We start from the raw sequence: 11,861 nt of genomic DNA, 5'->3' as shown, positions 1-11,861 counted from the left end.
TGGATCCCTCTTTCTCATAATCCTGGTTTCTTTAAATTCTCTGAACTTCAACTGCCTTGTTTATAGAATAAATGTAACAGTACCTACTTCATAGGGTAGTTTTGAGGGTTAAATGAGTTAATTCATGTAAAGGGCTCACAACACTGCCGGGCACACATTAGGTATATTAAACCAAAAGTCAAACATGCTTGAATTCAAATTCCAGCTCTGCCTCTATGTAACTGTATGCTCTTATTATTTTTATTTGCTTTCCAAGTACCAAATATGATCAAGACTGGCCACAGATTCAGATTTGCCAAGCATTCTTTAATTAAACCCATTCAACAACACTTAAGGTATAACTACCTCTGTTTTACAGATGAAAAAACTGAGGCACAGAGAGAAAATTTGAAGGTTCTTTTCCATATGGTATAGCTCAGGCCTTTGGAATCATCTTGGATTTGAACGAGTAAAGGCATTATTACAGTTTTCTTACCAGTGACTTAACCTCTTAGTCTCACTTGGCTGTTGCAAGGACAAAATGACAGGTAAAGAACATAGAACAGGCCCTTACGTGGTTCACACCTCTGGAGTCTTTACTGTTCTTAGACCCTCGCTGCACCTTCAGCTCACACGCAGCTCCAACGCTGGAGTCATCAGAGAAGTAGTGGGAAATGACTTTGTTTCTTACACTGGGTCCCTCTTTCCCATAATCCTGGTTTCTTTTGTAAAATATGGCCCTTCTCTCAAATTTTTTCTAAGGATAATGGCAGGCAAGATCAAGAATTTCTCTGAGGGATGAAAGTGATTCAATCTTCAGCTGTTCATTCAGTCCCTGGCCAGCTATTGCTTGAGTTAAGGAAGGAGACTCTCAGCAAGATAACGAGAGTCTAGGGCCCTTCAGGAACTGTCGGTGGTGAAAAAGTACAGCTGTGAAAGCTGCTTTGGAGTTGGCCCTGGCAAACAGACTATTACTTTAAGAAATAAGATTATGGCTCCAATAACTGGTTCTTTGGAAGGGGCTAGAAAACTGGATCTTTTTGTTTCACACCTGAAGAATGTAGGCCTGCAGTATAAATTTTGAACCTACAGCCACACAGATTTCTTTAAGGACCAGGGACTAAAACAGCTTGGTGTCTCAACTTTACTGGGGGCAAGGCTAGGGAGGTAGGGGGTTGGGGATGGGATAGACTTGAAGGTTTTTGTTTTCTTAATGCAAAATAATTTATCCAATGTTTGATACCAGATGAGACTATAAGGGTCACATGTTCTTCCTTATGCCTATATACCATGTCCAGGTGAAATGCTTCAGGCTTCTGGCTCACTCTGATCCCAAGAAGGGCCTTCTAGGCCACGGCTGTAAGACTTGTGACTCAGCGCCTTGTGGGTTTGGGCATTATGTAAACTTTTACAGACTTGCTGAAGGGGATGGTGCCCTCGATGCTGGTTTCCACCTGGGATGACATCTCACCACCCTCAATCCAGGGGGATTTTGGAATGCGTGAACTGGAGTTGTAGGCCAGAAGCAGTCTCACTTCCACCTGACACGGTTCTAGAAAAAAAAGACAAAAATCCTCTTTGATGGGGCATTGCCTAGGAATTGGGATGAAATGTCAAGTAAAAGCAACATCAAAGATAGAAGCAGTAGGGTTTCAAGAACATTTCTTCATCTGTCTGCATCCCTCCCTTCCCCCATCAGCATACAAAAACACTTCCAGCCTGAATATTGTGAGGCTGTTCCTAAGCCTGCAGATGTACTGCTGCTTCTCTGCCACTGCCACCTCCTCCTCTGGTCTCTTGGGCTCCCCGCAGCTCAGAGCCATGCTGCTGAGATGTTCAGAGAGCAAGCTAAAAAGGCCTCTTCCACAGAGACCTTCCAGCCTCAAGACAGAGGGTCACAAAGTACATGCATGTGGCCAATTCTTGTACCCAGATAATCATGCTCTTTCTGCACAGCTGATCTCAGGCCTGAGGGCTACATGCACAGTGGACTCTACTGCATTAGCAGAGAGGAAGCCTTTCATTAGGAAATAGTTCGGACAGAAAACTCACTACTGAACAGGAATATATTTCAGGGACCTAAAATCACATCACTGAACCTTCCATTCTTTCATGACATGACAATACAATACTGATCTGGTGTCTTCATGTGGCAGGCCCCAGCAAAAATAAATAAGACCTCCCTCAAGTTGCTGTTTGGCTGAGGAGGCAGAGACAGTTGCACTGGAGCACAGTGTACACTCGAGTCCATAAGTACTGAGGAGGGAGCTTAGGAAGGCTTTGGAATGGAACACCTGCTCTGTGCCAAGCACATAACCCCAAGAGTTCTTACCCTGCCACACCATGAAAGAAAGACTGTCACAATCCCAAAAAAGTCCCAAGACTCTGAGAGGTTCTAAGTGACTACCCAAATCCACACCAGTGACAGAATTGGAGCTCAGTTCATAAACTGAAGCAACTCATCTTTCTATTCACCATGTGGCTTCCATAAAGAAGGGGGAGAGGATTTCAGAAAAACCTAAGGCAAGTGCAGAGGCCAAGAACACCGCTAGCTTGGGTGTCCTCCTTGTGTTTATGTGACTGGGTAATCTCATGAAAGGTGCAAGTATTAAAGATGAGCCCAAGGCTAAGAGGTTTACAGGGCAGGAATGAGGGCCGGATGGATCTAAATGAACAGGGGCAGAGGTCCCAGCACTTCTCAATGCCTCCCCAGATGTGTTCCTGGTTACTTCCAGACTTCTCCCTAGGGATCAGAATACAGACTAGATTGCTGTCCTCCAGGAAGGGAAAGGCTGGCAGGCAACCAGAGCAACCTAGCCAACCCCAGAGAGTAACCTCAGCATCACCTTTTCACATGGGGCCTTTTACCAGCCTGGAGTATATCTGTAATGAAACTAACACTGCTTTCTGGTACTAGACTCCAGTATCAGCTCTCCCACTATGCTCTCCTTTCTTGTCCTAGATGGCAATTGTCAACCCGTAAACCACAATCTAGCCCTGGCTCTCACAGCACTTTCAGGAGCCAAATACTGGTAAGGTCAGAGGACTAAACCCAGGTCAGAGGACTAAACCCCATCTGGTCATTATGCCTTCTCTCACCAGCACGTGGGAAGAGTGGCAATTCAAGCCACTGCCAGCAGTGGAAGGGAGCAGGGAGAAGAAACAAGAGGGAAGAGACAGTGGGAAAAAGAGACAAAAGATCATCTGGGACAAATCATGCAACCCATTTATCATGCTTGGAAGATTATGTCTTTATGAGGTATATATTATTACTCCAATCTTAAAGGAAAATGAGATAGAGAGGTTAAATAACTTTCTCAGGATCATACAGCAAGTAAGGCAGAATTTGGAAGCTCATCTATGTGACTCAAACCTTGTGACCTGGCAGCATTCTGTCTCCCAAAGGAGAGGCCTTTGGTAGGGATCTGAGGGACTAGATGGAGGAGACCCTTACCAATACCAGGCACCATCTCCTGGATTAGGAGAAAGAGGTGCTGGCACCTTCAGAATGAGAACACATTTCACTTTGGTGTCCCAGGTCAGATGGGAGGATGGTACAGTGAAAAAAACAGGGATTTAGGAGTTAGGAAGTCTGTGTGCCAGCCTCAGTGCCATTACTGTTCAGCTACATGGGCCTCCACTTATGCATCTACAAAGTTAAGAGCAGAATACTAATTCCCACCACAAAGTTGTCTAAGAATTAAATGAATTTTAATTGCAAATTTAAAATCCTATATTCAGTTTTCATTATTTGTTGAGTACCTACTCCATGTCAGGTACTAGGGACACAGAGGTTAAAGATGACGAGCAAGTTCCCTGTTCTCAAGGAGCCTACATTACAATTGGAGAGAAAGTCAATAAACAAATGAGAAAACATCTGACACTAATAAGTGCTGAGCAGAGAATTAAAACAGAGATTTGTAATTGTGACTAGGTAGCAACCTCTCAGAGGAGGTGATACTGGATGAATTACAATTCTTCAGGCTCAGGACAGCCCGAATTGTAGGCCTGGTTCAGGCAATGACCTGCTGTGTGACCAGGGGCAAGTCAATATGCCACTCAAAACCTTTCAAGCTCTTCTGAGCTCTAACATGCTGTTTTGCTTCCCTCAGTCTTAACCATGCAAAACAACGCTCTCCCACAGCATTTCTTTCCCCATGTCTAGGATCCCTTCACCACAAGAGATTAAAATAAGGAACTCTACGTTTCTATGGACTTGCACTGTGGCAAATAGTGCAGAACATTCCAGGCAGCAAGGATATGGATTGAGGGACACTCAGGGAGGCATATTCTCAGTATAAGCATTGCTGGATCTGCTCCCTCAATTTTGCCAGGCCCGCTGGACCCCTGAAGGGGCTGCCCTGACACTCAACAGCACCATTTCTTCTTTGTGAAAACTTTATAAAGTCATCTATACCCACCTAACACCCCTGACAGAGGAAAACCATTAATAATGGCAATAAACAGTTACTCATGTATTCAAAAATACAGTGAAAGAAAATTCCAGAAGGCATCCACCTATTTCTAAAATAAACCAAATGTGGTGGTATTGAACACCTTCTCCAGTAACAACCATGCTTCTGAATCACTTTCAATGATTTAGGCAACATCACCGAGGCCAATTTTCTCCCACATTTTAGGTTCTGCAGACTGAGTCTTTTTCAAAGTTTCCAAAGCAGCCTTACAGGCTTTGAAAGTGTAATGTCATTGCACTTGTATTCTCTCGTTTCATTCTTTACAAATGAAAGAAAAATACTTATGTAACATCCATGTCTTTTCTCAAATTATCAAGGTTCTCCTCAGTTGCTGTATGGAAGGGTAAAATAGGAATAGATCACCTTACTTTGCATTACCGCACAAACCAGCCCACGTGGGAAGGGAAGGCAGGAACAGTTGTCATTTTACTTGTTCTGGGGGAATGAACTGAATTGTTCATATACAAAAAAGAGTGATTTTAAATTTCTGGTAAGAAATATAAAACTGTTTAATTTCCAGACAGAGTAGTCCTCAGAATTAAGTAGTAAAGAATTGTTATCTTAATTTGGAAGGTGAGGAAACAGATTCAGAAGGGAGAGTAGCTTGTCCAAGTGTACACAGCAAGTCAGTGGCAGTGTTAGGATAAGAAAATAGCCTCCTGGTGTCCAGCCCACGGTTCTTTCAATGAGACTCCATTCTACTGTAATCTCCTTTTCATCTTTTGAAAAAATCTTGTGCCGTGTATAATCAAAGCAATGCAGCAAATTAGTCTAAATGTACCCAGTTTGAGCTTTCAAGCTCCTTAAGAAATCAAGTTCAACCCTCAGCAGGCCTGGTTCAATCACGTATTTTTCAAACTACAAAAAAACAAATGCCTTGGCCCACTGACTCCTTACCTGTCCAGGCAGTGTGGGAGAGATACACCTGAGTGATAAGCCGGTGCCGCCCTGGGCCAGGGTTCCGAAAGTCTGCCGGCTTAGGGTGGATCATCTGAGATTGGCCATCTGGATATGAGACCTAAGAGGTGACAGAAATGAGAAAAAGAGGCAGAAGAGCCATGAGCTTTTAACAGAATTGCTGGTGACATCTGCTGTGAACCCCAAAACAGGAGGAAAAGAAGACACTATCCTTCATACAAAACTGCTCCTGGAGGGGAGGACAACACTGTGGAAATCTCTCTACCCCCTCCCCAGTACAAAGCAGTATGTGATAAATGTTTCCTGAATTCATGGTGAATGAGTGACAGGAATTAAGTGCCTCTATTAAGTACATGGATAGGTTAAAATATTAATCCTGATGTAAAAAGCCTTCTCAGACACCCCCATCAGGATGACTCTCCTTCCTCTGGTTCCAAATCATATCATGGCCCAGGATCCATCACCAACTACCAAGGATTAAGAATAATTCTGTAACTCTCCACTAGATCATAAGCAGCTAGGAAGCTGTTTATCTATCTCTTTCTACAGAGACAGTGCTCAGTGCTCAAATCACTGGCCAGTTCTTCAAATCTTACAAGCTGCCAAAGAGCTCTCCTCAACACCCAGGGGGAACCTCACAGCTATCTGTGTAGAGGGCCTATTATTATATACTGCACAGTGTACAAATGAGCTAAATGAACAGTGAAGCATATCCTAGAAACACATAGGTCCTGGGCTATAGGAATACACTGATAGGGGTAAAGTAGGGACCACACAGGTCTTTCAACTTTGAAACTCTGGGGAGGCATGTCTCAGCCCACCTGCCCCATAATCTCACCTGTCCGGGAGTGTTGGGGCATGGTAGCTGAACTGGACAATGCTTTCCTACTGTCAGAGCTGTCCCATGACTGAGCAGCGAGTTCCTCATCTCCCAGCCTGCAGAGGTATCCAAACAGTCTGGCCATGCATGTAGTAGAGCTACTCTGAAGGTGAACTTTCAGTAGAGTGTAGCAGATGATCCTTAAATAATCTATACCTGCAATCTCATTTGTGCTCAATTGGTCAGCAAACTTTTTCCAGGGACAATGTGAAACAGGGGTTCTCAACCCTGGCTGCACATTAGAATCACCTATGAGCTCTTAAATAAAAAATACTGGTAGTCATGGGCCCTACTCTCAGGATTCTGATTTAACTGGTGTAGGCTGAGGCCCCGTGCATCAGTACTTTTTAACACTTTCTGTATAATTCTAAAGTGCAGGTAGGGTGGAGAACCACTAACGTTGGGGCTGAGAAATAAAACATTGCCCACCACATCAGGAAACAAAGGATTTCGGGCCATCAGCAACCACAGCCGCCCTTCAGCGGTGAGCCCTGAGGGAACTCAGGAAGGAAACAAGGAATGACCACAGTCATCAGACTGCAGCCACCCCAATGGTGCAGCTTGAGGAAACTCGGGAAGAGGAAACACAGGATACTGGCCCCAGAGAGCTGAGGTGCATATCAAAGAAATGATTTCAATGAGTCCAGACTCTTGCACCTTCCCTTATGCAGAAAAGTGCTAAATTCCTTAACTTGAGATATCTAGTTTTCTTTTATTAACAGTAGTCTTTTGTTCCGGCTACCTGGTGTTGTTGCAAAAACTCCTATATATCCTGGTTTCCCCCTTCCTCTTCGGAAGTTTTCTCAGCATTTATCTGAGATGCTGTCTCCCGGCCTTACGACAATCTATACCTGCAATCTAAGAATGTCTGCCAAAAAAAACATAACTCTCAAATTCTAGGTTGTGCATTTTTTTTCGGTAGACAGGGGAAAACAAACCAACAAACAAAAAACTGCCGCCCAACAAAACTGCAGCTCAGAGTTAGTTCTCTGTAGGTCTCATGATTTATAATAATTCCTGCTGGGAAGCCAGAAGATTTTTTTCCTCTACTGTCACCATAGGCAAATATTAACCATCTTCAGGGCCTGCTTCATCCTTACTCTCTTCCAGGAAGCCAACCCTGCCTGCTCCAGGCTATTTTTCTGTATTTACTGCAGGTGCTTGCATCCCTAATTTTTATTCATATTCCTTCTGCTTGGAATACCTCTATCCTTTACTCTTAATCATTCTTTATCTCATCCATGTAACAGTATCTCCACAAAGTCTTTCTCTTCCTTAGGCACACTCTACAAATTAAGGGCTTCTCCATAGTATTCTTTATAATTTATATATATATATATTTTTTTTTATTTTATATTTTGAAGTATGTTGCAGAATGTTTTTATAGCAGCCAAAATTGGAAATAATCCTGTAGGGGAGAAAAATTAATTTCCCCTCTACCCTTTTAGGTTCTTGGCTGAGACCCTGCTATAATAAAAGGCAGATTAACAGGAGAAAACCAAATAGAAGTTAATAACAAATATGTCTCCTCTATATAAGGAAGAGACCTAGGAAATGAGTAACTCCCTGAAACTAACCAAGCCATCACTTTAAATACCATATTCAGCTAAATACAAAAGAAAGATGTTGAAGAGGAAGGGAGTCTATTATGGGAGGTTATCAGGTAAAACACAATAATCAAGGGTATGAGTGTTATGCAAATTTAAGTTGGCATAGTCTTCACTGATATGAGTTTCTAGAGATTTAGTCTTGCTTCCTTTTCTGGTACTGAGAGGGAGATACCTTACAAATGGAGATTCCCTTATAAATGTAAATTTCCCTCACAAAATGGCAATTCTACTCTGTTTCCAGTCTACAGCCTCTCAAAAATAATCATCTCAAAATAATCCTTAGGCCAAAAAGGCTTATTTTGGGGTGGTGTATTATGTTCCCCTTCATTCTTGCCTTTGAAACTTCTAAGAAGCTTCGCAGTCCAGAAACTAAGTCAGTAGATCGGTCCATTATCTCACTGAACCAGTCTCTTAGTCTTTCTTTCTTTTTTTTTTTAAATCTTTATTTATTTGGTTGGTTGGTTGTGCTGGGTCTTAGTTGCGGCAAGCGGGTTCCTTAGTTGCGGCTCGCGGGCTCCTTAGTGGCAGTACGCGGGCTCCTTATGTAACAGAGAAGAGCCAAATCTGGCTACATGCTGGACCTGTTTCTTTTACTTTAACCTTTTCTTCCCTGCTCTTGTTCATGAAAAGGATACTGTCTATACATAATGGCCTGCCTCGGGGAATGGCCTGTCCCTCTGCCTGAATGTTAAACCAAAGTGCCTTTGTTGGGGGAAGCATCCTGACCCTGTTCACCTGTGGATGGCTGCAAGAAAGAAGAAATTAACACATCCCCTCCCTGAGGCTAGCCATTCCAGGGGACATTTGCAAAACTTATGGCCCTTTTACTTTACTTCCTCATCTCCTCCCCCTCTGTTCTATAGAAGAAACTGGCATCCAAACCCAGACACTAGTCTGCCATCCGCTCCGACTAAAGTCGTATTCTTTGCCTCAACACCTCATCTCCCGATTCATTGGCCTGCAGTGTAGTGAGCAGAGAGCTTGAACTCAGTAACACTTAGTTGCGGCAGGTGGGCTCCTTGGTTGCAGCATGCGGGCTCCGTAGTTTGAGGCACGCGAATGCGGCATGCATGTGGGATCTAGTTCCCTGACCGGGCCTCCTGCATTGGGAGCGCGGAGTCTTATCCACTGCGCCACCAGGGAAGTCCCATTCTCTTAGTCTTGAGAATAGGTCAGGTTATTTTAAAAGTTAGGTCTCATTTCAGGAGGCAGTGTTGCAAGTGGCTCCCAAAGTTAGATCTATGTTGTGTGAGCAATCAGGATTTAATAAGAGGCCATAACATTCTTAATTCATCCTGTGCCTGTCTGAACTGATGACTGAACTTCTGTTTTACAACTGCATGTCCATTTGTCTGTCTCTCACTGAAACTAAGCATCCTCAGGGCACGAATTCTGACATGCTTGACTAGCACTTAGCATGTGCAGTAGAGTAAGCATGGATGGATAGAAGGGAGGGAGGGAGGGAGGGGGTGTAAATGGGTAGGACTTTTAGTGGGGCTTAACTACAGACTGTTAAATTGCTTAGTGTCAATACCGCATCTCTCCTGTCTCTATAGTACATCCATCTAACTTGGAAAGAATACTCCCTAGTGACTGCTTTTTCCCACCCATAAACTGTATTCACCAAGCTGACCCACCCACAACCAGAAAAGGACTTACTACAGTTTGCTTATAGCCCTGAAAATACCAAGTCTTAACTTGACATAGTAAGAATAGAAGCGGCCCTGTCATTTAGTAAACCCTTATTGGGGACCAGGAACCTTATACACATCACTTCATTTCAATGTCAACTATTCCTATTTGTCAGTTGCAGAATCTAAGGTTCAGAGTTTAAAGTAACTTCCTTCAGACCACACTCAGCAGTAGAGCTGGGATTCACGCCCAGGCTCTTGTCCATAAAAACTTATCTCTTCTCTCTCCCCAGTTTCTGTCCCTCAGGTAGAGATTATAGGGGTGCTAAAGTTAAAAGTTCCAACACAAAGTCAGTTTAGAAGCTCCATGGGAACCAAAACCTGACAGACCTCGACCTTCACAGTGCTCTGAGGATCCTGCACATGTTCCAAGGTTGCATCGACATCCAGGGCCACCACCAAACCAGATGTAAACCGCAAAGGGTTGTCTGACTCGCCCGCTGGCTCAATAATGGTGGCTGAGGCTTTGTGGATCTGTAAGCAAGAAGAAAATATGATTCTAAAGCCAGGTCATCTCTGGGTAACAAAACATGATCCTTGCCTTTCTGTCTCCTTATCTAATGGGTGGACATATGTTAGTCAATCAGAGGAAAGGCCCTAACCCAGCTTCTCCACTGGTCAAAGAAGATCACCAAGATGAGCAGTTTTGGATGTTCTCTGGATGGATTTCGCCTGAAGGGGTATGACACAGACGCTGACCTGCTCTGGAAGGGGGAGGTGTAGGAAGGTACTCTGCCGCAGCATGGTATGTAGAATTTTGACCACTTCTGCAGGTTTGGATGTCATGAGTCGGGGCATGAGGTCAAGAAGTTTGTCCACAAAGCTGTCCTGCAGGTGGGGCAAATCAGCGATGAAACACCTGAAGGAACAAACAGAAGCAACTATGCATTCATTCACCACAGGCTGAGCCCCAAACTTCTGCCAAGCCCTGAGGTAGGAAAAGTGATGAACTGGAGGAGTTCATGGTTACCGAGGAAAGCCATGCATCTATGTAATTATGCTGTAGTGACATGACCATCATTAACAGCCTTGCTTATTAAATACCTATATATGCCAGGCATCCTCTTAAGTGTTTTACACTATCTTATTTAATGCTCCCAGCAATCCTGTGCATTGTTAGAATTATTACGTCATATTACAGATTCATTAATTAATATAACAAATATGTCTTTAGGCCTTACCAAGTACTATTCTAGACACTGGGGACATTACACTGAGCAAAAGAGAAGAAAAAGCCTGTCTTAATGGAGTATCACTGATAGGAACATTGAGATTCAGAGAGGATAATGTACTGAGGCTTAAAAAAAGTTAAGTAACTTACTCCCAGCTCTGAATGATTCTACAGTACTCTGCTTTGTAGAAGGAGATAATCAAAAAATATTTCACTGAGGAGTGATATCAGTACAGGGACTCAGAGGCTGAATTAAGAAAGAATGTGCAGCTCTTAACAACAGATCCTCATCTGTGGCAAATCAGAGCTGTCATCTTTACAAAAATCTCTCCAACCCAACTGTGCAAAAACAGACTCTCCACCTTAAAGAATCTAAAACTATGTCTAACTAAATCAGTTTGCTGTACACCAGAAACATATACAATACTATAAACCAACTATATTTCAATTTAAAAAAAAATCTAAAACCAAAAGTAAGGCATGGACTTCGTAGAGATTTGAAGTCAGGATCCAAAGAGTCAAGCTAGATTGTATCATTTACTAGAGAGCAGCTCCTATTGGTGAAGAGTAGTATTGCAACTCAGCCCTACAGAAAGCCATCATCACCCAAATGAAAAAAGCCTGAAAAGTGTAGGTCATACAAACCTGTAGAGTCAGGTTTGGTAAAGTTCATGGGGGTAGAAGCAAGGAGTGAAAAAATGAAATATTAGACTTAATAAATATTAGATTTTAAAATCCTATAAATGCCTTCTTTCCAGTATTGTATCGCCAGCATACCACAGGTCACAGTCAAGGTCACTACCTCAACCCCCATTGTTTCACCAAGCTTTCCACTCATTGACTGCATCTGTTTTAGCTGATTTACTTCATAATGAATCCTGAGAAAACATATCTATGCTACAAAATAAAAGCTACCTATACAGTGATGGAACAATTTTTGTAGATTAGAGAGAAATACGCAAGTTTAAGAACCATGGTGGAAAAAAATAGACAAGTTGTGATTTTTCAACAAGAGTTTAAGTTTTCCCACATAATATTTGTCTTTTTCTGGCCCAGCTGAGTGCTGAATCAAAAAAATTCCTGATGTTTTTATTATTATGCTGTATGTTTAGCTAACTTAAGAAGTTTACATATCAG

General features: G+C 42.8%; 1 protein-coding gene across 1 annotated transcript in view; it reads right to left on the bottom strand.

Annotated features, from left to right (window-relative positions):
* Positions 1 to 285: 285 nt before the first annotated feature.
* INTS4 (integrator complex subunit 4) overlaps positions 286 to 11,861 on the bottom strand; it is a 121,640-nt gene continuing 110,064 nt past the window's right edge. The window contains exons 20-23 of the mRNA XM_059069508.2: positions 10,253 to 10,412; positions 9,884 to 10,027; positions 5,352 to 5,472; positions 286 to 1,531 (exon numbers count right to left, since the gene is read on the bottom strand). Coding sequence (XP_058925491.1) covers positions 1,353 to 1,531; positions 5,352 to 5,472; positions 9,884 to 10,027; positions 10,253 to 10,412 — 604 coding nt within the window. The 3' untranslated portion in view covers positions 286 to 1,352. The remainder of the gene's footprint in view (positions 1,532 to 5,351; positions 5,473 to 9,883; positions 10,028 to 10,252; positions 10,413 to 11,861) is intronic.

This window comes from Kogia breviceps, chromosome 7, assembly GCF_026419965.1.
Source record: "Kogia breviceps isolate mKogBre1 chromosome 7, mKogBre1 haplotype 1, whole genome shotgun sequence".
Classification (NCBI taxonomy): Eukaryota; Metazoa; Chordata; class Mammalia; order Artiodactyla; family Physeteridae; genus Kogia; species Kogia breviceps.
Note: the sequence above shows the minus strand (reverse complement) of the source record. Positions and strands in the feature narration are given on the sequence as shown.